The sequence below is a fragment of the Tripterygium wilfordii genome, chromosome 16 (assembly GCF_013401445.1).
Source record: "Tripterygium wilfordii isolate XIE 37 chromosome 16, ASM1340144v1, whole genome shotgun sequence".
NCBI classification, from domain to species: domain Eukaryota; kingdom Viridiplantae; phylum Streptophyta; class Magnoliopsida; order Celastrales; family Celastraceae; genus Tripterygium; species Tripterygium wilfordii.
Genome location: NC_052247.1, coordinates 917,475 through 942,847, shown reverse-complemented (window position 1 = coordinate 942,847; position 25,373 = coordinate 917,475). Strand labels below are relative to the sequence as shown.

General features: G+C 38.3%; 2 protein-coding genes across 51 annotated transcripts; one reads left to right on the top strand and one right to left on the bottom strand.

The window, feature by feature from the left end:
- Window positions 1-401: 401 nt before the first annotated feature.
- On the top strand, window positions 402-17,396 carry LOC119980923 (protein SPT2 homolog). Of its 50 annotated transcripts, XM_038823768.1 has the most exons (17): window positions 402-459; window positions 560-663; window positions 864-929; window positions 2,030-2,133; window positions 2,267-2,497; window positions 2,958-3,062; window positions 3,190-3,282; window positions 10,055-10,153; window positions 10,307-10,399; window positions 10,560-10,652; window positions 10,812-10,910; window positions 11,064-11,156; window positions 11,316-11,382; window positions 16,278-16,291; window positions 16,482-16,550; window positions 16,709-16,803; window positions 17,111-17,396. In XM_038823768.1, exons 2-16 carry the CDS (start codon window positions 576-578, stop codon window positions 16,775-16,777), a joined length of 1,383 nt encoding a protein of 460 aa, XP_038679696.1. In that variant the 5' UTR covers window positions 402-459; window positions 560-575; the 3' UTR covers window positions 16,778-16,803; window positions 17,111-17,396. The 50 variants fall into 50 exon arrangements, with proteins under 50 accessions (XP_038679696.1, XP_038679698.1, XP_038679703.1 ...); XM_038823770.1 differs by lacking the exon at window positions 402-459 and having other exon boundaries at window positions 478-663; window positions 2,958-3,056; XM_038823775.1 differs by lacking the exon at window positions 402-459 and having other exon boundaries at window positions 478-663; window positions 10,055-10,147; window positions 10,313-10,399.
- LOC119980921 lies at window positions 11,452-16,290 on the bottom strand. The gene has a single exon (XM_038823763.1). The coding sequence runs from the start codon at window positions 15,906-15,908 to the stop codon at window positions 11,673-11,675; it is 4,236 nt and encodes a 1,411-aa protein (XP_038679691.1). The 5' UTR covers window positions 15,909-16,290; the 3' UTR covers window positions 11,452-11,672.
- Window positions 17,397-25,373: the final 7,977 nt, after the last annotated feature.

Sequence of the window (25,373 nt, the reverse complement as noted above, 5' to 3'; positions counted from 1 at the left end):
TGGTTGATAAAAGTCAATCTCATTAATTTACCATGTACCGAGCCAACTCTGCTGGAGCTTTTTTATCATGCTCAATCACCAAACTTTCCACCAATGAGAATGACTCAAAAGAAATTTGTTGAAGATGAGAGTTAATTGAACCTAGAACCTCTTGCTTTGATAAGAGTTAATCTCGCTAATTTACCATGCACCCTACAACTCTGCTGAAGTTTTTATCATGCTCAATCATCATCGATCAAACCTCGCACGAACTGTAAAGAGCAGAAATGATTCACCACCACATTCAGATACATACACTTATCCACGCGGCCCGCTAATGGAACCCTGTTGATCTTCTAGAATAAGATTAAACTTTGACTAGAAATAGTGGCGGACAGTTGGTAATAGAAAAAACTGAGTAGGGTCAAGTGATCTCTCTCAATTTTCGGGCGATAATAGAACAACCATCGCTCGAACATTGCGAGAGTCTAAGTAGCTTTATGCTGTTTTAAATATGTCTCCCCCTCTCATCTCTCTTCTTAGCCTAGCGTTTCTTGTGCTGATAGATTAGTTCTTGCAGTGATACTTAAGCACTCATGGCAAGCTCTGCTGCTGGTTCATCAGATCTCAACAAGTCGAGCTCGGCGAACAAGGAGGTCACGTCTCCAACAAGCTCTCCGTTAGGTAGGATTTTATTGGCCTAAGTACTTTAATTTCTGATTAATTTCGATTAAGCTTCCTTCCTATTAATCTGGAATTTGACGGATTCAGAGGAATGAAAATTTTTTGCAAAAAAATTAAATTATTTTTGAATTTTATTTACTTATTTATTTTGTTGTCTATCAATTACTCAATTTTAAACAAAAATTCTTGAAAATTTTCAGTTATAAATCAAACGGCTTCTGCAGCAGAAGCAGATGTTGAGGGAGGGTTGACTACTCCAAATCAAGGTGTGTTTTGGTATTTTAAGTATATTTCTATTTTAAATCATGCCTATATGTATCGAACATACCCTGAGAGAGGGGAGGCTCAATGTCTGAGGTGGTTTCTAATGTAGTGGATAGACATAATCTCGTCGTCCATGATTTTTGAGATGAGATAGGTTGATATCTTCGATATCTTGTTCATTTCTTAATGGTGGAGAAATTATTAGCTTCTGTTTGTTTGTGTATAGACTATGTTTATTAGCTTCTGTTTGTTCATATACTATGTGATGAAGAGAGGGAATCTGCATGTCAATTGGGCATTGTATTCACAGTGTGAAAGGTAACCGTTGCCCTAACAACCCCTCAATTGAGGTGGGGTTAAGGCATATGCTCAATAACTCGAATTGGGTGGTATCTAAATTCGAACCCTCATTCTCACTTACCCACCAAAACAAGATAATCGTTTAAGGCTGCCCCCTTGGGTACGTCATCGTAATATGGGTACGGCATCTTAATATGTGTTACGTTACTTTCAATGTAATGTTGTAATGATAATATCAACCTTATGTTTTTTTCAATGTAATGTTGTAATGTATTTAAAAGAAAAAAGTAATGTTGTAATGAATTTCTTATTTTTGATACCTTTTTTGATCAAATGAAGAAGTTAATCTTATCAACTAATAACTTAAATAGTTTTCTCATACAATTAATGAATATATACTAATTGCTATGTATGGAAAATTGGGACAAATCCACAAAATTGTCTCTCTAATTGAATCTTCACATTTAAAGAGTAGAATCAGGGAAAAAAACAAAACAGGTGTCCAAATTTTTTGGATGACCCGACACAGATGCCACACCCATGTCAAGTCGAGTCGTGTCGTGTCAACGTCATACCCAATTATATTGAAGATTTCAGATATCATAATCGTTATCGTGTTTTTTCGTATGAATAATGGTATTTTTATTAGTACTCATTTTTAGTGCGAGGTAAAATTTGAACCTTAAGAAGTGGCAACAACTCCTTATTTTCGATTGTGCCTTGAAATATATTATATGTTAATTAAGTTCATTATATAATTATATATTTCATGTAATGTACTCATATCTGCTCATTGTTGAAGGGATTGGAGACACTGATCAAACTGCAACTGGACAATTATCTGCCGAAGAAGCTAGGAAAAGAGCAAAAAAAGAGACTGATGCTAGGCACCACAATAAAAGAAAGGTGATCAATTCAATTTAATGATATTCCTTTATTAGATTTAAACACGAAAAATATATGTTTGATTGACACATTAAACACCGGTATCATCTGAACCAATTTTTTATGTGGTGTTGGTAAATGTTGGAATATGAAGACGAAGCTGGAAAATTACGATAAAATGTCGTCTGACTTTGGAAAACTTCAACTAGAGAATGAGCATTTAAGGAAGGAGAATGAGCATTCAAGGAAGGAGAATGAGTCATTGAAACAACTGGCGGAGTCACGTAACAAAGAGACAGAGAAATTTGAATCTCGAATTACTTCATTGACCGATGAAAATTATTCTCTATTGAAGGAGAACAAATCTTTGCTTCTTCAGATTGTGGTAAGTGTTCCCCCTTTTCCTTTCAAACTTTGCGTAACGTATGGTTAACTAGCATCCTCAATTGCAAATGTGTTGTCTAAATTATGTGGTAGTTTTAGGACAGAAAACACATAGTTGTCAAATGTTAAGAATGCAGACTCACTGATAATCAAACGTATGCATACAAGACATGTTCACTCTTGACCTAATCGTAGCCAGTAGCCACTCCTTAGGATTTTGGAAAGGTCGAAGGTTCGAATGTTGTCTCATACTATAAACAACTAATCCTCAAAAAAGGGATGTTTGAATAACGGTTTTTGTCGCTAACAGTTGTGATTGATCATTGTTCCCTCTGAACACACTTTTTTGGAATAATTCACTTTGAAGAAACATAATGTTATTCGTTATTCATCTATCATGAAGGATCTAATCCATTTGAACAATAGCAGTCATTCTATACATTACATTTCTATCCCAACAGAATTTGTATGAGGAGAATAATCAATTGAAAAAGGAGAAGGAATGCTGGAAGAATCTTTATACCCAACAGCAGCCTGTGGATTCTAATTCTTATGGTCAAGTAAGTGTACGTAGTGTTCTCTTTCTTTTTTTTTTGTGTCTTTCTCTCGGTTCATCATCAATTCTTTTCCCAAATTATATTTAAGTAATTGCAATGAAATATGTATTATATCTTCTCCATCACTTTTAATTAGTTTCAGAGCATGCATGGACATTTACAACCTATGCCAACTGGCGACGGAGGAAGTGTATCCCAACAACATGTGAATTCTAGCTTTTCTAGCCAAGTAAGTGTTAGTGGTGTTACCTACCTTTCTTCTGTTTTTTATGGTTTTTTCTCAGTTCATCATCAATTCTTCCTCTTACATTGTAGTTAAGTAACTGTAATTAAGCTAGATTATCTAGCTAGTTGATTCTTTTTGACAATAAAATATGTATTATATCTTTTCCACCACTTTTAATTAGTTTCGGAACATGCCTGAACCTTCACAACATATGCCAACTGGCGGCGGAGGAAGTGTATCCCAACAACTGCCTACGGATGATGATATTGAATCCTTTCTTGGTGATGTAAGTGTTAGTAGTGGTATCCACCCCTCTTTATGTGTTTTATGTCTTTGCCTCGGTTCATCATCAATTATTCTTTGAGCTAGATTATCTAGTTAGTTGATTCTGTTGACTATGAAATATGTATTATATATTTTTCCATCCTTTTTATTAGGTTTATGAGAAATAACCAAACCGGTGGCGGAGGAAGTGTATTCACTGGCGGAAGAAGTGAGAGAAATGACGGACATGTATCTTAAGGTATCTATATCCAGCGAGTCTTGTTGTTTGCCTTTTTAAGCTTTGTCGATTTTGCTTCAATTCTTATTCTTTATGTTTTCAGCTCAATTTTGTTTATATTCATGTTGTGCTACTATACCTTGAACATTTTCATGACCACTACAAGCTAAGCTTCATGTTATTTTGCTGCAACTCCTGCTTTCTATGAAATATCGCCCCCTCCAGATTCTAAGACTTATTTTGAGATTGAATGTTTCTGCTTTGTGTTTCCGACCCTAAGAAATTTAATACACTTTTGTAATGCATTTGTACAGGTAGACAGGGAGACATGGAGAATTAGTTGGAGTAGTGAGCTGCTGATCTATCAGTTATGGAATTTGGATTTGTTCGGCTGTTTTAATTCAAACTCTTGAATTTACATTTGTTGAGTATTGTTGCACTTGATTTGCTTGGAACCTACGCCCTTCATTTTTCTGGATTTTGAAATTGTTGATGAGACTTATTTATATATGAGTTGTGAGTTGTGAGTCTCCTTTTTATGGTGCTGCTTCTAGTCCAGCTCGTGGTAGGGCCTTTTTCGTCATATATCTTGTGGTCTTGCTTGCTATTGTTATATTCAGTTCCTTTCTCCTTCTCCTTCTCCTCTTACCTGGAAGGCCGAAGAAAGACCTTCCACACGACTACTGGACTCCGGTGCACGGAGTCCACGCTATTCATTGGCGACTAATTCCTCAGGCTCAGGCTCAGGCTCAGTGGCAGAGATCAAGGATCGATGCCGATTGAATTTTTCCAGCATGCTCAAGCCGCATTAATATAACTCCCCTGAGAAAATCATTTCATCAGTAAAGAATAATACATTCGCAATAAAACGTCATAAGAACACCAAACACAATCATAAAACAAATGAATATAATAAACAACGAACAGCAATCTGTGCAAAATGTCAAAAAATGAGAGTCCTGGTGGTATCGAACGACATCACAGAGAGGCATAAAGATGGAGAAGATAGAAGACAGCTAAAATGTATTTCAAAAGATTGCAAGACAAAGCAATAGCACAACATATCAACAGACATAAGCACAGGGAGTTGGAGATCATGGTATTACGAGTAAAAGTGCCCCTTCAGTATTTTTCATATTCAAATTGAAGCAAAATCAATCATTTTCAGAACTTTATTTCAGCATTTGTTGGAAAGCAGAACATCAATAAGGGACTGAATTTGGGAAAAAGAACACCGGCTTCAACAAGTGAATTTGAGAACTTTAGCAGTGGTTGATGAAGAGATGAGCAGGGTCAGAACAGATTCCAATAACAGCAGACCATATACATGAGACATCATGTTGACAGATGCAAATCAGGATAAGAGAAATATGTCCAGTACTCCCTCTTTTGACCCAATATGATTTCGCACCATATTCAGTCATCATCCAAATATCAAACCATTTGTCTGAGACTGCCATTGGTAAACAATAATAGCAGGCAATTCATCAAAATTTGCAACTTTCAAACGGGAACCATGAAAAGCCGTACCGAAATCTGGAAGAGGCAATTTCTCAAACATGTCATCTGCACGGTCAAAGGAGGGGATTTTGACCATGATGACATGATTTCCAACAACAAACACCATTGTTATACTGAAAAAACCACAAACGACTAACAGAATAAGACGTCCACGGGTCCAAATACAAGGTTGAGAGGGGTTGGATCTCATCTACACTACACCAGGTGGCAAAGCCAGATTCTTGAATTCACTGGTAGCTGGATTCATTCTCTTGTCCGAATGATCATGGAGACAGAGTAACACATTACAGAGACCCAAAAATGATGGTTATTATTGAAAGAGATTGGTGAATGGCATGTAGATGGTTTCTTTGAGGGTAAGCAGCTCTTCACCACCACCATCTTTGACAGTCTGGTAGAATATGGAGAACAAGACCTCTCTGTCGAGGCCGTGCTTCACAAGGACACCGCCATTGTTGAGATTGGAAGAAAGATTAGACCTGAATCGAAGCATAGTCACTTGTGAGGATGCAAATGCGGAAGAGAGATAATTGTTGCGACTTCTATACATATAGAGGTTTGGGTCCAGATTTTGGGCTGAAACCCAACCCATCAATACTTGGGTCAAAACTTTGGGCCAAGAATTAGGATGGGCTATAAACATACTAAGGCCATTGGGAGCTAGAATATTTGAAGACCGACTCCTTTGAAACTATAGTGGAAACTCAGGAAATCTTGTTAGCAGTCTGTTAAATTTTAGTTTGATAGATGTTAAGCACTTAAGCCCACTTAATCAATGTTGATGATTGTTGAGACTACGGACCCACATATCTCCACATTAGTTTGATATTGTCTGCTTTGGGTCTAGGTCCGTACAGATTTGCTCATGAGTTTCTACTCAAAACGTTTCATACTAATTGGAGATATTGTCAACATTTAAAAACCCATTATCTTTCTCATATTTAATTGATGTGAGACTTTGGTTTGCACCTAACAATCCTCCCCTCGAACCAAGGACAACACTACTCCTCATGGTTTAGAGGATCAGAGCACTACCACCTGCCTCAAACACTTATCCATAGCGAGCTAACTGGGGTCCACTATCTTTGTTCAATATCCAAGAATTTTATTTACACGGCTAAGTTTGGGGCTTTGCTCTGATATCATTTATTGTGACTATGGACCCCATATATCTTCACATTAGTATGATATTGTCCGTTTTGGATATATCTCCGTGTAGATTTGCAGACTCCAAACTCTCATGGGTCTTTTTAGAGTTTGACTTAAACTCTCGTGGGTTTAGTTATCAGTTTACTTAAGTCTTGGGCATATCGAACTTGACTTAAACTCTCATAGGTCTAGTAATATCGACTCTCATGGGCCTTTCATGATGCATGGAGAATTACTATGCTTTAAATTTCTATGCCAATAGGAGGTTTACAAAGAGAGATGATTTTATCTTTATAAAAATGCAGTGTACATTTTCTTGAGGTTTTCATTGATTATTATAATGCATTTGTACAAGTAAACAGAGAGGCGTGGAGAATTACTTAGAGCTTCGAGTTGCTGATATGATATGATATGAAGATTGAATTTGTTCAGTTTTAAGTTAAAACTCCTTAACTTACATTTCTCTTCATTTCTGGTATTGAAATCTTCAATGATGAGACCTATTTAAGTATTTATGCATGACTTGTGAGTTACTAAAAAAATGGGCTCAGTCCGTAAGTCAAAAATTTTGAATCAAAGTTGTTTATGATGGCAGCAAACTGGGCTCAGTTTATCATATGTTATGAATTGTAATATTTTTTAAAAATAAAAGGGCTCGGCCTTGCTTGGCCTCTTGTGACCCAACCCATTAGGGATATCAGGGCCTCTATAAGAGCCAAGCCTAGGTAAATTTGGCACGGCAATTAATTTTCATGGTGCTCTATTTTTTGTTAACAAGGTATTCATCCAAAACAATGTCACTTTGGACCCAGCTTTATATGATAAACTCTCGTACGTTTGTCTCTCCGTCCCATAAGCACCAAACAACCACCGGGCCTTTGGTTATGGGGGTTGCTTTAAAGAAATTTTCTGAATGTAAGAGTTGAACCTAAACCGTTTGTATTGGTAAGAGTTAATCTCGTCAACTTTCCATTCACCCAATCAATGCTGTTAGAGCTTTTATATAATGCTCAATCACCGAAATTTCGACCTATGATGATGGCTCCAACGAAATTTATTGGAAGTGGAAGTTGAACCTAAGACTTGTTATGTTGGTAAGAGTTAATCTTGTGAACTTACCACGCACCCAGCCGACTCTGCTGGAGTTTTTATCATGCTCAATCATTATCGACCAAACCTCGAATTTACTGTGAAGAACAAAATGGGTTCACCAATCACCCCTACATCCATATACACATATGCAGTTGATAATTAATCGGAAAGGCTGAGTAGGATGATCAGGTGATTATTTCTGAATGGCCTGGCGATAATCGAGCGACCATGGCTCTCGAACATTGCAAGTCTACGTAGTTATGGTCTTTTTAGTCTCTCCCCTCTCATCTTTCTTTCTATCCCCTTTCATAGCCGCCCTCTCTTATCTCTTCTCAGCGTTAGTTCTTGCAGCAATACTTGGGCACTAATGGCAAGCTCTGCTGCTGGTTCATCAGATCTCAACAAGTCGAGCTCGTCGAAGAAGAAGAAGAAAGTCACGTCTCCAACAAGCTCTCCGTTAGGTAGGATTTTATTGGCCCAAGCACTTGAGGAGAAATTGTTCCAATTCGTAGTTGTTGATGTTTATACGGATCAATCATACAAAGGAAAAATCGATTAAGTTTCCTTCCTATTAATCTGGAATTTCGCATATTCAGAGGAATCAAAATTATTTGCAAAAAAATTAAATTAGTTTTGAATTTTATTAACTCATTTATTTTGTTGTCTATCCATTACTCAATTTTTATCACAAATTCTTGAAAATTTTCAGTTACAAATCGAAAGGCTTCTGCAGCAGACGTTGAGGGACGGTTGAATATGCCAAATCAAGGTGTGTTTTGGTATTTAAGTCTATTTCTATTTTAAATCATGCCAATATGTATCGAATATATTCCGTGATCCGGCCTTGAGAGAGGGGAGGCTCAAAGTCTAATGTTTCTAATGTAGTGGATAGACATAATCTCATAGTCCATGATTTTTGAGATGAGATAGGTTGATATCTTCAATATCTTGTTCATTTCTTACTGGTGGAGAAATTATCAGCTTCCGTTTGTGTATAGACTATGTTTATTAGCTTCTGTTTGTGTAGACTATGTATGTTATGAAGGGAGGGGACTATTTTTTTTGGATGATCCGACACAGAACCCATACTCATGTCAAGTCGTGTCTTGTCAACACGGGTATGATAGGTTATATTGAAGAGTCTAGCTACCATAGTCGTTATTGTGTTTTTTTCTTATGAATAATGTTCTTTATTAGTAGTAGTCTTTAGTGCGAGGTAAGATTTGAACATTAAGGGGTTGCAAGAACTCGTTACTATGGATTGTGCCATGAAATGTAGTTTTGTTCCGATTAAGTTCATTATATACTTGTATATTTCATGTAATGTACTTATATTTACTCATTGTTGATCATCAGGTACATGGAAGACTGATGCAGGCACTGATCAATCTACAGCTGGACAATTATATGCCAAAAAAGCCGAGAAAAAAACACGAAGAGAGGTTGATGCAAATTATCGCCGTAAAATAAAGGTGACTAATTCAATTTAATAATTCTCCTTATTAGATTTGAGCACGAAAAATATATGTTTGTTTGACATCTGAACCAATTTTTTTATGTGGTGTTGGTAAATGTCGGGGATATGAAGACGAAGGTGGAAAATTACGATTACATGTTGTCTGAGTTTGGAAAACTTCAACTAGAGAATGAGCGTTTAAGGAAGGAGAATGAGCATTTAAGGAAGGATAATGAGTCATTGAAACAACTGGCTGAGTCACATAACAAAGAGACAGAGAAACTTGAATCTCGAATTACTTCATTGACCGGCGACAATAATTCCCTATCGAAGGAGAACAAATCTTTTCTTCTTAAGATGCTGGTAAGTGTTCCCCTTTTTATTTTCAAACTTTGCGTAACGTATGGTTAACTAGCATCCTCAATTGCAAATGTGTTGTCTAAATTATGTGGTAGTCTTAGGACAGAAAACACATAGTTGTCAAATGTTAAGAATGCAGACTCACTGATAATCAAACGTATGCATACAAGACATGTTCGCTCTTGACCTAATCCTAGTCACTCCTGGATTTTGGAAAGGTCGAAGGTTCGAATGTTATCTCATACTATAAACAACTAATCCTCAAAAAAGGGATGTTTGAATAACAGTTTTTGTCGCTAACAGTTGTGATTGATCATTGTTCCCTCTTAACACACTTTTTTGGAATAATTCACTTTGAAGAAACATAATGTTATTCGTTATTCATCTATCATGAGGGATCGAATCCATTTGAACAATAGCATTCATTCTATACATTACATTTCTATCCCAACAGAATTTGTATGAGGAGAATGATCAATTGAAAAAGAAGGAATACTGGAAGAATCTTTATACCCACCAGCAGCTTGTGGGTTCAAATTCTTATGGTCAAGTAAGTGTACGTAGTGTTAACTACCATTTATACTCTTTTTTTTTTTTATGTCTTTCTCTCGGTTCATCATCAATTCCTTTCTCAAATTATAGTTAAGTAATTGCAATGAAATATGTATTATATCTTTTCCATCACTTTTAATTAGTTTCAGAGCATGCATGGACATTCACAACCTATGCCAACTGGCGGCGGAGGAAGTGTATCCCAACAACATGTGAATTCTAGTTTTCCTGGCCAAGTAAGTGTTAGTGGTGTTACCAACCTTTATTCTGTATTTTATGGTTTTTTCTCGATTCATCATCTATTCTTCCTCTTAAATTATAGTTAAATAACTGCAGTTTAGTTAGATTATATAGCTAGTTGATTTTTTTGACAATTTTCTATCACTGTTAATTAGTTTCAGAACATGGATGGACATTCACAACCTATGCCAACTGGCGGCGGAGGAAGTGTATCCCAACAACATGTGAATTCTAGTTTTCCTGGTCAAGTAAGTGTTAGTGGTGTTACCTATTCTTTATTCTGTTTTTTATGGTTTTTCCTCGATTCATCATCTATTCTTCCTCATAAATTATAGTTAAATAACTGCAGTTTAGTTAGATTATATAGCTAGTTGATTCTTTTGACAATTTTCTGTCACTTTTAATTAGTTTCAGAACATGGATGGACATTCACAACCTATGCCAACTGGCGGCGGAGGAAGTGTATCCCGACAACATGTGAATTCTAGTTTTCCTAGCCAAGTAAGTGTTAGTGGTGTTAGCTACCTTTATTCTATTTTTTATGGTTTTTTCTCAATTCATCATCTATTCTTCCTCATAAATTATAGTTAAATAACTGCAGTTTAGTTAGATCATATAGCTAGTTGATTCTTTTGACAATTTTCTATCACTTTTAATTAGTTTCAAAACATGGATGGACATTCACAACCTATGCCAACTGGCGGCGGAGGAAGTGTATCCCAACAACATGTGAATTCTAGTTTCCCTGGCCAAATAAGTGTTAGTGGTGTTTCCTACCTTTATTCTGTTTTTTATGGTTTTTTCTCGATTCATCATCTATTTTTCCTCATAAATTATAGTTAAATAACTGCAGTTTAGTTAGATTATATAGCTAGTTGATTCTTTTGACAATTTTCTATCACTTTTAATTAGTTTCAGAACATGGATGGACATTCACAACCTATGCCAACTGACGGCGGAGGAAGTGTATCCCAACAACACGCGAATTCTAGTTTTCCTGGCCAAGTAAGTGTTAGTGGTGTTAGCTACCTTTATTATATTTTTTATGGTTTTTTCTCGATTCATCATCTATTCTTCCTCTTAAATTATAGTTAAATAGCTGCAGTTTAGTTAGATTATATAGCTAGTCGATTCTTTTGAAAATTTTCTATCACTTTTATTTAGCTTCAGAACATGCATGGACATTCACAACCTATGCCAACTGGCAGCGGAGGTGTGAATTCTAGCTTTTCTGGCTGATAGACACAACTATATTGAACAGAAATGACAAATAACTGTAATATATTTGAGGTCTATCATTATATTACTGCACTGATAATGCCTATTACAACCAGAAATGGAGAACAAGCAAGAAAGATGATAAAACCCTAGACTTCGAGGGCTAGGACCTCCCCACTCTCTCTAGAGAGAAAAGCAACAAAATACCCAGATGCCTTCCACCACTCTGCACCCTGTACCTATAACAAACCAGCAACACCATTACAGAGAGCAATCCCAATAAAGAGCAAACACATGGATCAATTAAGCACTGCCACGTGGCCTCTTTTCATATGTTTTAGTGATAATGGGTCTATCACCACTCCCCCCCAACGCAGCAACCTTGTCCGCAAGGTTGAAATCAGGAAAATGAGTGTTAATAGCATCAAAGAATTCCCACGTGTTGTCACAGTCAGCAGCACCTGCCCATTTGACGAGAACGACTTGCTTACCATCCGCACCAATTCTAACTTGCTTAACACTTTCTGGGGATTGAACCAGCTCTAAATTATCAGAAATGGAGGGTGGCAATGGTTGAGCTTCAACATCATCAGATAAAACTTTTTTCAGTTGGGAGACATGAAAGACTGGATGGATAGAAGTGTGAGCAGGTAATTCAAGACGATACGCCACGGGACCCAGCTTCTCCAAGATCAGAAAAGGGCCATAAAAGCGAGGTCGCAGCTTGTGGAAACGGTGTTTTGCCAGAGAATGGAATTTATAAGGCTGTAATTTCAGAAAAACATACTCACCAGGGCTGAAAGAAACATCTCGCCTCTTGCCATCAACATACTGTTTCATCCTATTTTGGGCCTTTGCCAGATTCAAATGTAATTGTCCTAGGATAGCATCACGGTCCTGCAAAAGAAGATGAACATCCTCCACTACTGTGGGATCACCAGAATACTTTAAAAGAGAGGGGGGAGGATGACCGTAAAGGGCTTGAAAGGGTGTCATCCCCGCGGATCGATGAAATGTCGTATTATACCAATATTCCGCCCATGGAATCCAACGAGGCCATTGTTTAGGGTGACCACTAGCAAAACAGCGTAGGTATTCCTCCATACAACGATTGACTACCTCAGATTGCCCATCCGTCTCGGGGTGATACGCCGTACTCATTTTCAGTGTTGTACCAGAGAGTTTGAAAAGAGCAGACCAAAAATTACTCACAAAGATTCTATCACGGTCAGAAACTATAGAAGAAGGAAACCCATGTAACCGAACTACTTCTTTTAAAAATAACTCAGCAACATCTTTTGCGGAATAAGGATGGCCTAAGAGCAGAAAATGGGCGTATTTAGTTAAGCGATCCACCACCACCAACACTGTATCAGCCCCGTGAGCACGCGGCAAACCCCCGACAAAGTCCATAGTAATAGCTTCCCAAGATGAATTAGGAATGGGCAGCGGCTGTAGGAGACCTTGCGGGCTGAGAGTGGAATATTTATGACGTTGGCAAACCTCACACTGCGACACAAATTTCTTGATATCGTCCCTCATGCCAGCCCAATATAAAACATGTGCCACTCGCTTCAATGTACGTAAATAACCTGAATGACCTCCCTGTGGTGTAGAATGAAACTCAGGAAGCAAAGTCTGAATGCGTGGAGATCCTCGCGGTAGCACAAGTCTCCCATGATGCAGTAAACAACCTCCACGCCAAGTATAGGGATATTTGCTAGTGGGAGAAATAGAAAGAGCTTGAATAATCTCTTTTAGAGTAGTATCACGCAGGACCTCATCTTGCAAGTCACCCAAAGCAGAGCAAGAGGCCACGGAAAGAGCTGAAAGTTGAGGGTTGTTGACCACCAAGGGTGAAGGTTCAGAACTGACCAAAGAACAAGAAGAGAATTGAGGATCCTCACGCCTTGAAAGAGCATCAGCAACCAAATTTTTAGTACCTGGGCGATATTGAACTTCAAAATCAAAACCCATTAACTTGGTGATCCAACGCTGTTGACCCTCATGAACCAATCGCTGATCTAGAAGAAATTTCAGGCTGCATTGGTCCGTGCGCACCAAAAATTTACGGCCTAAGAGATAGTGCCTCCATTTCAAAACAGCTAAGACAATGGCCATCAGCTCCCTATCATAAACAGATTTGGCTTGAGCACGGGGCGAGAGTGTCTTACTAAAATAAGCCACAGGATGACCCTCTTGCATTAGAACAGCCCCAACTCCAGTGCCAGAAGCATCAGTCTCCACAATGAAATTTTTTGAAAAATCAGGCAAGGCCAGAACTGGTACCGAAATCATAGCCTGTTTTAAGTCCTCAAAAGCCTGCAAAGCAGAGTCATTCCAATGAAAATTACCATGCTTTAATAAAGACGTTAAAGGGGCTGCTATCTTGCCATAATTGCGGACAAATCTTCGGTAATAGCCCGTGAGGCCTAGAAAACCACGCAAGGATTTAAGAGTAGTTGGCACTGGCCAAGAAACCATGCTGTGAATTTTGGAGGGATCTGCCTCTACACCAGCAGCAGTAATAATGTGGCCCAAATATTCAATTCGGGGCTGAGCAAAAATACACTTCTTGCGGTTAAGTACCAGGGCATGCTGCTTGAGTATAAGAAAGACACTTCGCAAGTGACTCGGTTTAATGATACCAGCCACCAGCATCTCCTTAACCAACTTTTCAATTTCATTTTTTTGATAATAAGGGTAACGATAGGGTCTAATATTAGGAGGATTGGCTCCATCAACCAGCTGAATAGCATGATCATGGCTCCTCTGAACAGGTAGGCCTGGACGGGGCACAAAAATAGAATCAAACTCAGTGAGGAGCTGCTGTAAATCTAGAAACAATCCATCATGCTGTTGATCAGGAACCAGGTCATTGCCAACGGAAGAATGTACTTGAAATGACCCAAAGTCAACCATAAAACCCAATTCTTCGTGCTTCAACAACTTCAGCATTGCCTTAAGAGAGACCACCGTTTTGGAAAGGGTGGGATCACCGTGCCAAACAATCCTGCGACCAGCAAGAACAAACTTCATGGTCAAAGTCTGATAATTGGAAGATATTTCCCCAAGAGTCCGCAGCCACGAAATTCCCAGTACTACATCAGCGCTACCCAAATCTATAACATGAAAGGATTCTCGAATCTGAACATCTTGGATAGTTAAGGAGATATCATGACACAACCCTGCTCCAGTAACACATAACCCATTACCCACTTGAACCGTGAACTTCCGACGAGAATCCACCGGCAACTGAAGACATTGGACTATCTCTGATGAAATAAAATTGTGAGATGCTCCGCTATCAACCAACACGATAACATCCTTCCCCTCCAGAGTTCCTCTAATTTTAAGCGTACTATTTTTAGTAGTAGACAAACCCACAATAGAGTTCATGGACAGCTCCACTTGATCCCCCGCTTCTCTTGGTTCCGGCACTTCGTCATTGGCCACACTCTCCCCAATCCTTTCCACAGACTCAGATTCATCGGCTGCAATAAGAACCTGCAGCAACTTGTTCTTGCAGACATGCCCCGGGTGATACTTGTCGTCACATCGAAAACAAAGCCCCTTGTCTTTCCTCTGCTGGGCTTCTTTCTCGGTGAGTTTATGAAAGGTGTCACGCTTGGTAGTGGGGGAAGTGATGGGTGAAAATTTGGAATCACGTGGTGACGATTTAAACTCAGGTTGTGAGCGAATCGATTCTGGAGGACGACCTAGATTCGCTGAATAAGAAACAGGACGAGTCACCGTGGTTGAAGTGGAACGAAGAATCCCTAAAGAAGAACGTGGGCTTTGGGCCTGAAGCAAGGCCTCATTCCTATCTTCCACCCTTTGGGCCAGATCCATCAAACCAGATAGGGTAAGTGGTGGATGTAACCTGATCTCAGCCCGGACTTCCTCCTTGACGGCGTTGATGAAGGCTGCCGCCAACATCTCCTCACTCACATCATGGAGTGGGGCGGACACTTGCTCGAACAGTACCCTGAAATCTGCCATTTTACCAGTCTGTCTCAGTGAAACCAAATGCTCATGATCACTTCCTGCTTGTGAGTTACGAAAACGGCGAAGGATAGCAGCTCGAAAAGCAGGCCATGTCGAAATGGGAGATCGAACTTCCATCCATTGATACCAACCCAGCGCTTTCCCTTCTAAACACACCACGGCAGCAGAAATTTTCTCACTCTCCAGCACCTTATTCAGAGTAAAGTAACGCTCCACTCTAAACAGCCAACCTGAAGGGTCCTCACCAGAAAAAACAGGCATCTCCAACCGTCTCTTTAAAACTTCAACATCAGCGGAAGGTCGGCGGTCGGGTAAGTTGTCATCAGCTCCAGCATGAGAAGATTCCCCTTCTAACGTCTCCTTCTCTTTGCCTTTATCAGGCACCAATCTGCCACGTAACAAATCCCTCATCTCCTCCATACATGACTTCATTGTTTCCATGTCTGCCTTAAGATCTCCAACTGAACTTTTCAGAGAACCCACCTCCTTCTCCAACTCGTCGGCTCTCCCCTCCATTCGCGATTTGACCATTGACAGGAACAGTTCCTCTGATACCAATTGATAGACACAACTATATTGAACAGAAATGACAAATAACTGTAATATATTTGAGGTCTATCGATTATATTACTGCACTGATAATGCCTATTACAACCAGAAATGGAGAACAAGCAAGAAAGATGATAAAACCCTAGACTTCGAGGGCTAGGACCTCCCGACTCTCTCTAGAGAGAAAAGCAACAAAATACCCAGATGCCTTCCACCACTCTGCACCCTGTACCTATAACAAACCAGCAACACCATTACAGAGAGCAAACCCAATAAAGAGCAAACACATGGATCAATTAAGCACTGCCACGTGGCCTCTTTTCATATGTTTTAGTGATAATGGGTCTATCACTGGCCAAGCAAGTGTTAGTGGTGTTACCGACCTTTATTATGTTTTTTATGGTTTTTTCTCAGTTCATCATCGATTCTTCCTCTTACATTATAGTTACGTAATTGCAGTTTAGTTAGATTATCTAGCTAGTTGATTGTTTTGACAATGAAATATGTATTATATATTTTCATCTTTTTAATTAGTTTATGAATGAAACTTCACAGCCAACTGGTGGTGGAAAAAGCGGATACCCCTTCATCGGCCGAGAAAAATTTATGGAGCTTAGTTATGCAGTAAGTGTTAGTAGTGTTACACATTCCTTATTCTATTTTTTTTTTATGTCTTTTCACCGAGTTTATCATCAATTCTTCTTCATTGTTAAATAGTTAAGTAACTATAGTTTAGCTAGATTATCCAACTGTTGATTGTATTATATATTTTTCATCTTCAGGAACTGCCTGAACCTTCACCACCCATGCAAACTGGCGGCAGAGAAGCGTATCCCACTTCGGGTAACTGAGAGAAATGGCATACATGTACCTTAAGGTATCTCTATCCAGCTAGTCTTGTTGTTTGCCTCATAAGTTTTCTAATTTTGGGTCACTTCCTATTCCTATGTTTTTCAGCTCAATTTTGTTTACAACATGATTGCTTGAACATTTGCATAACCAGTACACCCTAAGCTTCATGTTATTTTACTGCAACTGTTGCTATCCATGAATATTGCCCCCTCCTAAGACTATTTTTGAGATGGAGTATTTCTGGTTTGGTTTTTATGTTCTTAAGAGATTTGAAAAATGCAGCAGTACACTTCCATGATGTTTTCATTGATGATTGTAATGCATTCGTACAGGTAAAGAGATAGACTGGGAAAATAAATCGGAATTATTCCGCGCAAGACAGGAGCAGTGAGTTGCTGATCTGATATGGAAATTGGATTTGTTCAGCTTTTTACTTCAAACTCCTGAATTTACTTTTGTTAAGTATTGTTGCACTTGATTTGCTTGAACCTACGCCCTTTATTTTTCTGGATTTTGAAATTGTTGCTGAGACTTATTTATGTATGAGTTGTGACTTGTGAGTCTTCTTCTTATGGTGCTCGTTCGAGTCCAGCTCATGGCTAGGCCATTTTGGTCATATATCTTGTGGTATTGCTTGCTATTGTTAGGTTTAGTTCGAGTCCTAGCATTTGGTCATATATCTTGTGGTCTTGCTTGCTATTGTTAGATTTAGTTCGAGTTCAACACGTGATGAAATTTGTCTAACTCGAATTAAACCAAATTTGCACATAAGTTATATATTCAAATTTCAGGTCAGGTCCAAATACAAAAATTTTGTTCGGTTTAAAATAGTGTCCGGATCCAAACACAAAACTTATCTGATTTATTTGTCTAAACCTTAACCCAAATTAGTTTATTGTCATATATACTTATCTGGATTTAAACCAATCTTAGTTTGAATAATTAAATACGTTCAAAATCCAATCTGACATAGAGTCTGGATATATAAATATTTATTAAACATGTATTGTTGTTTGATCGGAACCGAATCGAAACCAATTTTTTCGCCACCCCTACTTCTCAAGTCTCAACTCTCTACCCAAGTTGCCGATTTCGCAATGTAACTGCTAATTGACTAAAACCTAGAGATTGCATCCATGATCGCTCAACCAATCTCCCGATCCCGATCCATTTCCTAAAAGCGTTTCTTCCCTGCTTCCTCAACCATCTCCTACTACTCCAAAGATCTCAGTCCTCTAGGTTGCAGATCCTAAGGATTGCTCACTCCTTCACCCTGTTCACAGAGGTCCTGGAATGGGAAGCCTCTCTCTAAATCTTCCATTTTTTGTGGATGGGAGGAGTATAAAGACGAAGAAACATGTGAAGTGTGAAACGGGTAGGTTTGATCGGACGGGTAAGCCCAAATTTGGAGGAGTCCTATATGGGCCCATTAACCATTGTCCAGTCTCGAAGCCGGTTTCTCTAAGGGCCCAAAGTGCGCTAAAATACTCTTGCTGCCAATGCTCAACTAACGCCAACTCCATTGAATGTTAAACTAAAAAGCACACAGGGATGCCATTGCCCAGATGGGGAATTTTCCAAATCCCATTCAAAAAAGATGGGATGAGATCTCATTCTTTTTTTTTTTTCCTCTAAAAACGAGTATGAATGGATTAACTCATCAATAATCTGTGTTGAAATCAACGGTTATGAAAAGGGTGGGACGGGATGGGGTTGAATTTAGAACCGTCCCCCAAAAAAGGAGAAACGTGGATCGCAAAAGTTCTGAATGCTACGGCATGGATATTTTTCATTTTCATGCAAGAACTTGAAATCTTTTCCAGTCATAAGCTTGTAAGCTAATGAGACTATCATTTAAAATTGCCAACAGCATGGTTCAAAATACGCACTTTCATCATTTCATTCTATAAGTTCTTACGAATTTCACCACTAATGACTGGTCCCGAGGACAAGAATGCTGTGAATGATCAATTTGATCCTCCCCCGAATAAAAACTCTAAAAAGTGCAACTACATTCATGAAACATTTTTGTCCTACCAAAATAAAGTAGAGCTTCAAATCATTATAGAAAATTCAATCCCTAATAATAATTGATAGCATGTAGGAAAACACTGTAATGACATTACTACCCTTACAATGGGGTATATACTGAAATATAATTAAACTCCAAATGGGCTTGAGACATTTCCAGATGGTTGCTGCTCTTAGACAATATTGGGCCTTACTATCTCCGGTGGGTATAATATTTCTAACATATTGCTCCCGCTCCACTTGACAACATGACTCAAGCCTACTCTAAGGTCCAAAACCTAAATCATGCACAAATTTACTAGGCTAAAAAATGCAGCACATAAATGGCTAAGTTGCCATTAATACTGATCAGCCATTGAATGAAGATTATAATGCGTCTTAATATTGATCAACATAAGTAAGGAGTTTAGTAGTGTTTCTAGTCAAATACTAAGTATTAGTAGTGTTACCCGCTCCATTTTTTTACGTAGTGTTACCCGCTCCATATTGTATATTTTATGAATTGTATTTAATTATATTTACTCATTGTTGAATGATCATTAGCAGGTACAAAGACATTGAATCATATTCTTAAGACTGGTACAGGAATTTGAGACATTGGTTAAATTGCAGCTGTACAATTATCTACCATAAAAATCGAGAAAAGAACAAGAAAAGAAAAGAGATTGATATATCCTGCAAGAATAAGAGTGATTAGTTCAACTTAATGATTCTCCTTAATTATATTCGATCACAAAGAAATGTATGCTTATATAGCTCACTCAGCTCACTAGTTTATGCGCACATATATACACACATATGCAGCAGCCTATACAGCCCACTCAGCTCACTAGTTTATATGTGTAGTAACCGGTTTTCGTCCGGCCAAAAACAAAATACAAAAATAAAAAATAGTAAAAAGCAAAAAAAAAGAAGAAACAAAAAAAACAATAAAACAAAATGATAAGGTGGTGGAAAAAAAAAGAAAAGAAGAGAAAAAGGGGAGTGAAATCGGTGGAAAAGAAGAAAAGGGGGAGAAAGAAGAAAAAAGGGGAGACGTGGGGCAGAGTGGGAGAAAAGAAAGAGGAAAAAATAAATTAGAGAGAGGTGGCGTGAGAGAGTGGAGAAAAAAGAGAAAAAAAAATAAAAAGAAAGAAGAGGAGAGAAGAAGTGGCAGGATTTAAGGAGGAAAAGAAATAAAAAGAGGGAAGGAGGAAGGTGGCCGAGGGGAAGAGGAGGCCAAAGGAAAAGAAGAAAGGCCAAAGGAAAGAGAAGAAAAGGAAGAGAAGAAGGAGTTTGATTCTTTTCGGTTTTGTTCTTCCGGGAAGGTAATAGATCCACTCATATTTGACACTTCTTGTTCCATTTCACTATTTATGTTCCTGTAGTTCTACTTTGCATCTCTTGATTTCTAATTCCTTGGATCTGGCTTTCTTTCTTTGGATTTGATTGTTGAAGGTTTATGTCCTTCTTTGCTCACTATTGAAATAAGGTTTTTACTCACTTATGTTGGTCCGGCTGTAACATATGTTCTTTGAATGTTGTGATGTATTGGGTATATATACAAGTTTATATATATATATATATATATATATATATATATGTGTGTGTGTGTGTATGTATATGTATATATGCTGGGTTTTTGATATCTATATGTATGTGTTTGTATATATACCGGTTCATATGTGCTTATATATATGTGTTCATATGTGTTTATATATGTATATACGGTGTGTGTATATATATAGTGCAGGTGTGTATATATATATATATGGCATGTGTATTTGTGTGTATATATATATATATATATATATATATATATATCTGTAGGTGCGTATATATATATATATGTGTGTGTGTGGTGTATATATATATATATATATGTGGTGTGTGTGTGTATATATACAGGGTGTGTACATATATATTTCATTTGTGTTTGTATATATGTGTTTGTGTATGCATGTCTATAATATATATATATATAATTAATTTGATTTGAGTTTTTATGATTATTGAGCACCATTTAACCCTCCATTCTTATGTTTGTGTTTGTTGGGCTTGGATCGGGCTTGAGACCGCTTGGACCGAGGGGCATACCTAGAGGATTTGGGCCGGATTGGAGCAATGGGTCTCAAGGGCAATATTGGGTTTTTGTACATTTGTATAAATTTCGTTTTTGTCACGTATCCTTGTAAAATGTAAATCCTTGTAATGGTATAGTGGAAAATAGTGGAAATGCATACATAAATGTTTAGGGTGCTAGAAGCATATAGACATTAGGAGATGATTTTGAGAATGATGATTGCATTAGAATGCATGCTTAGGACTTTGATTTCTCACACTATGCCATGATGCTTAGATGTATGCTAGGATTGTTTGAGTGCAATAAAAATGAAAGCAACGCGTTAGTCATTAGAATTAATCCAAGCCGTCTCACGTTAATAAAACACATCAAGATTAAATTATGGAATCCTTATGTTTTGATTAAATACCAAAGAGCCTTCAAGATATTGGGGTTCCATTGGCATTCATCCAAAATATTTGGATTTCGTGGACTCGGAAAGCAAATATGTTTTTAGGGATTAGGAGAATTTATTTACGGATTCAACGGTGAGTTTAAAGATATTTGACTCATTCAATGAGCCATAAATGGATTCTTTCTTTTCTCATGAAAAACATAATTGTAAGTAAGGCTTGAATTGAACATTATTCCTTGATTGTGGGCCCTTTTGGTACATCAACCAAGTCCTCAAGAGTCCTTTTTCCCAAATATCCAAACCCACTCCAAGTGGTACCTTATCCAATCTTTGGCCAAGCCGGGAATGACCCCAATGATCCCGTGCAACCCCTTTTTTTTTAAAATATCCAAACCCACTCCAAGTGGTGTTTTCTCCAATCTTTGGCCAAGCCGGGAATGGCCCCAATGATCCCGTGCAACCCCTTTTTTTTCAAATATCCAAACCCACTCCAAGTGGTGTTTTCTCCAATCCTTGGCCAAGCTGGGAATGGCCCCAATGATCCCGTGCACCTTGTTGTCCAAACCACTCCAAGTGGGTTTTTTTTCATTACCTTCCAATAAGACCCATCAAAATGGGATTTTCAAAAACAAATCAAAGCCAAATGGGAAAACATTCAAAGGTAACCGTTTTCGGGAGTTGTGGGGTGCCTAACACCTTCCCCATGCTCAATAGACCCCCTTGCCCATTTTTCTCGTAGACCAGAACAGATGTCCAATTGCATCCTAAAAATCAATTGGTGGCGACTTCATTGTTTTTCAAACCGGTTGCTTCAGCTGGCGACTTCACTGGGGAATATTGGTTGTTGTACCAAAGGGGTCGGGCCTTTTTGTTAGTGTTTTCTTATTTGGTTGATTTGTTTATTTTGTTGTACATTTTTCTTTCAACATTTTGAGGAATCTAATGTGTTTGTTCATGATTGTAGATAAAATAACAGGTTTTTGGTTTGATAAAATTTGAGTGTTTATTGAGGATATGGTATGATCCCCCCGCACACACATCACTATTCACATGCACACAAATGACCCATAAAAACCGGGTCCTACTAGTGATTAGTGAGGGTTGATCTTTGCTTTTGATGGATTTTGTCCTCACGTAAGCAAGGAAAAACATCCTCCTGGATTGACGTCCCTTCAAGATATTGGGGGATGGGTTCCACTTCCAGATATGGGGTGTGAACTAACCTGATCCAGTGGCCTCTCGCGTAGCCGCGTTATAGTTAGATATGCCACCCATATGCACATTACATAACCCTAGATCCGGTTCGAGACCTTCAGAAATTGGTAGGAACCTGATTTTGTTAGGAACAATGGGGGATTCTCTTATCCTTAACTCTATTTATTTCCTGTACATTTAAATACCATGTACCTTTATTCCTCATTTACATGTTTATATGTACTTGATACATACCTGTGTATATACATTCATTGAACCATACATGTACATCCTTTATACATTTGTCATATATGTTAGCCTAGGTTATGATCACGCACAAACATAATGGCCCATACATGTCCATATATACTTGAATACTCATATATGCCCATATATACTTGTACATATGCTAATTATCCATACTTGTCCATATGTACTTGTACATCTGTTAATCGTCCATACATGTCCATATATACTTGCATGATTGTTAATCACTCATACATGTTTATACACATCTTACACTCGTTCTTTTAATACTACCATGCATTCACTACACACATTTTTTGCATTTTGACAAACTAATAAGTTCATAGTCATGCATGAAAAAAAAAAAAACAAAAAAAAAAAACAAAAAAAAGAAAAAAAAAGAAACCATTTCACTGATGTCATTGCCATCCTTATTACACAAGATTACAGTTGTGCATTGCTCAAACAATGAAAAATGAACAGTAAAAAATACTGGTGCAGTTTTTGAGGAAATTGACTCTTAATTTTCTTGTTGATGGAGTTGGAATGAATCATTCTTTGTCTGATTCTGAAGAGATTCATGTTTTGGCTATCGATGACAGCCTTGTTGATAGAATAGTTTGGTCAAGATTACTTCCTGTAAAGTGACTGCGGTGGATAGTGGAATAAGAGTACTTCAGTTTCTGGGTTTAAATGAGGAGAATGATTGTTCTGTTGGGTTTGATAGTTTGAAGGTGGGTCTGATCATCACCAACTACTGTATGCCTGGAGTGACAAGATATGAGTTGTTGAAGAAAATCAAGGGATCGTTTGCCTTGAGAGAGATTCCGGTGTTAATCATGTCATCTGAGAGTAATCATGTCATCTGAGATCGTAGTGACTCGAATTGACAGATGCTTGGGAGGAGGAGCAGAGGAATCTATTGTAAAGCCAGTGAAGTTGTCAGATATGAAGCGCTTGAAAGATTACATGACCAAAGACGAAAACCAAGAGGGATGCATCAACAACAAGAGAGAGCTTCCAGAGACTTGTGATCTATGTTCATCATCACCGTCATCTTCTACTCTCAGCTCTCGGCCCCCATAGCTGTCAGATTCTCCGTCACTACCATCATCACCATCAGAGCCGTGTTCTCTACCACTGTTGGAATCTCCTATCAGACGGTTTAAAAGATCCTACTTGGATTAGGTCTTGACCGTCCGTTATGTACCCAGTCTCATTGTGCAAATATTCATAATTTCTCGGGGAGTGCGAAAGTTTTTTTTAGTCTATTTTATTTTTATTTGAGTTGAAAAAAAAAAAGGAAAAGAAAAAAAAAAAAAAGAAAAAAAAAGAAAAGAAAATGTTTGTCGGGAAATGAATAGTTGAGTGTGTCAGTTTTGTTTTTTATTATCTATTTGAAGAAAAAAAAAAAAAAAAAGAAAGAAAAAAGTTTGTCCTCAAGCAGGAAATAAACAGTTGAGTGTGACAGTTTTGTTTTTTATTATTTAGTTGAAAAAAAAGAAGGAAGAAAAGAGTTGTCCTCAAGCGGGAAAATAACAGTGGATGGTGACAGTAAAGTAAGTACTGATGTGACAGGCACCGCAAATGTCTTCGTATATGCAGAGCCATTTCCGTCTTCATCTCCATCTCAATTGCAAAAGTGTGTTTTCTCTCTGAGCTATCTTCATCTCCATCTTCATCTCAATCATTCCTGACAAAAGTGTGTTCTCTCACAAAGATCAAGAGCTATGCCGAGACGCTCGCGCACCATCGCCTCAAGATTACAGTCCAGGCTTGCGTTGTTCAACAAAGCTGAAATTATTCCTGAATGTAGAATCGACGAAACGGTACAGCGAGAAGCACTCAACAAATGGGCGATGCGCTACTTAAGGGAGCATTCCTTGCTGTTTCTAGTAGACCCAGATCCAGAAAATGACTTACTGGTGTATCCTCAGATCGTTCGCTCCTTCTATCACACTCTCATCGAGCTACCACGAAGTGAGCGGACTAGGAATCAACTGGTTTATCAGGTCATTCTAGGTGGTATAAAAGTTCAATTCACGACAGCAGATCTGTGTTGCTGCTTGGGATATCCACCAGTAGATGATAAGCCCACTGGATCTCGACAACCGATCTGTGCGTCAAAGCAGAAAATTGTTGATGATATGTGTGGAGGAAAAAAGAATAGGCACAGCAACGCTACACGTCGTGCTTACTTGCCTTCAAAGATGTGGTTGCTGGATGATGCTGTCAGGAAAAATCTGTGCCCTATTAGCCATGAGCAAGAACGACGAGGAACATTCTTGTCAGTCTTATACTCTATGTATAAAGGGCAGTGGTTTGATATTGGGAAGATCTATCTGGCCATTATCTTCAAAGCCAAGGATTTTGTCGAGACGAAGCCAACAAAGGCGGGGAAGTTATTTTTCCCACGGCTTATCACAAGGTTGCTTTTGTTCAAAAGCATTCGACCTCCTCGGCCTCAAGCATCTTTGGGATATCAGGTCACCATGCTAGAAAGAAGGACATGGCTTCAGAGCATCAACCATTTGAAAACAACTTCTGCTGGAAAGAAGCAGACCCGAGAGGGTCCCTCAGCATCACCACCTGGTGATTCCTCATCAGTAATTGCAGCATCTCCACAATCAGATCGCATGCGTGCAGCGATAGCCCGGCTAGAGATGGG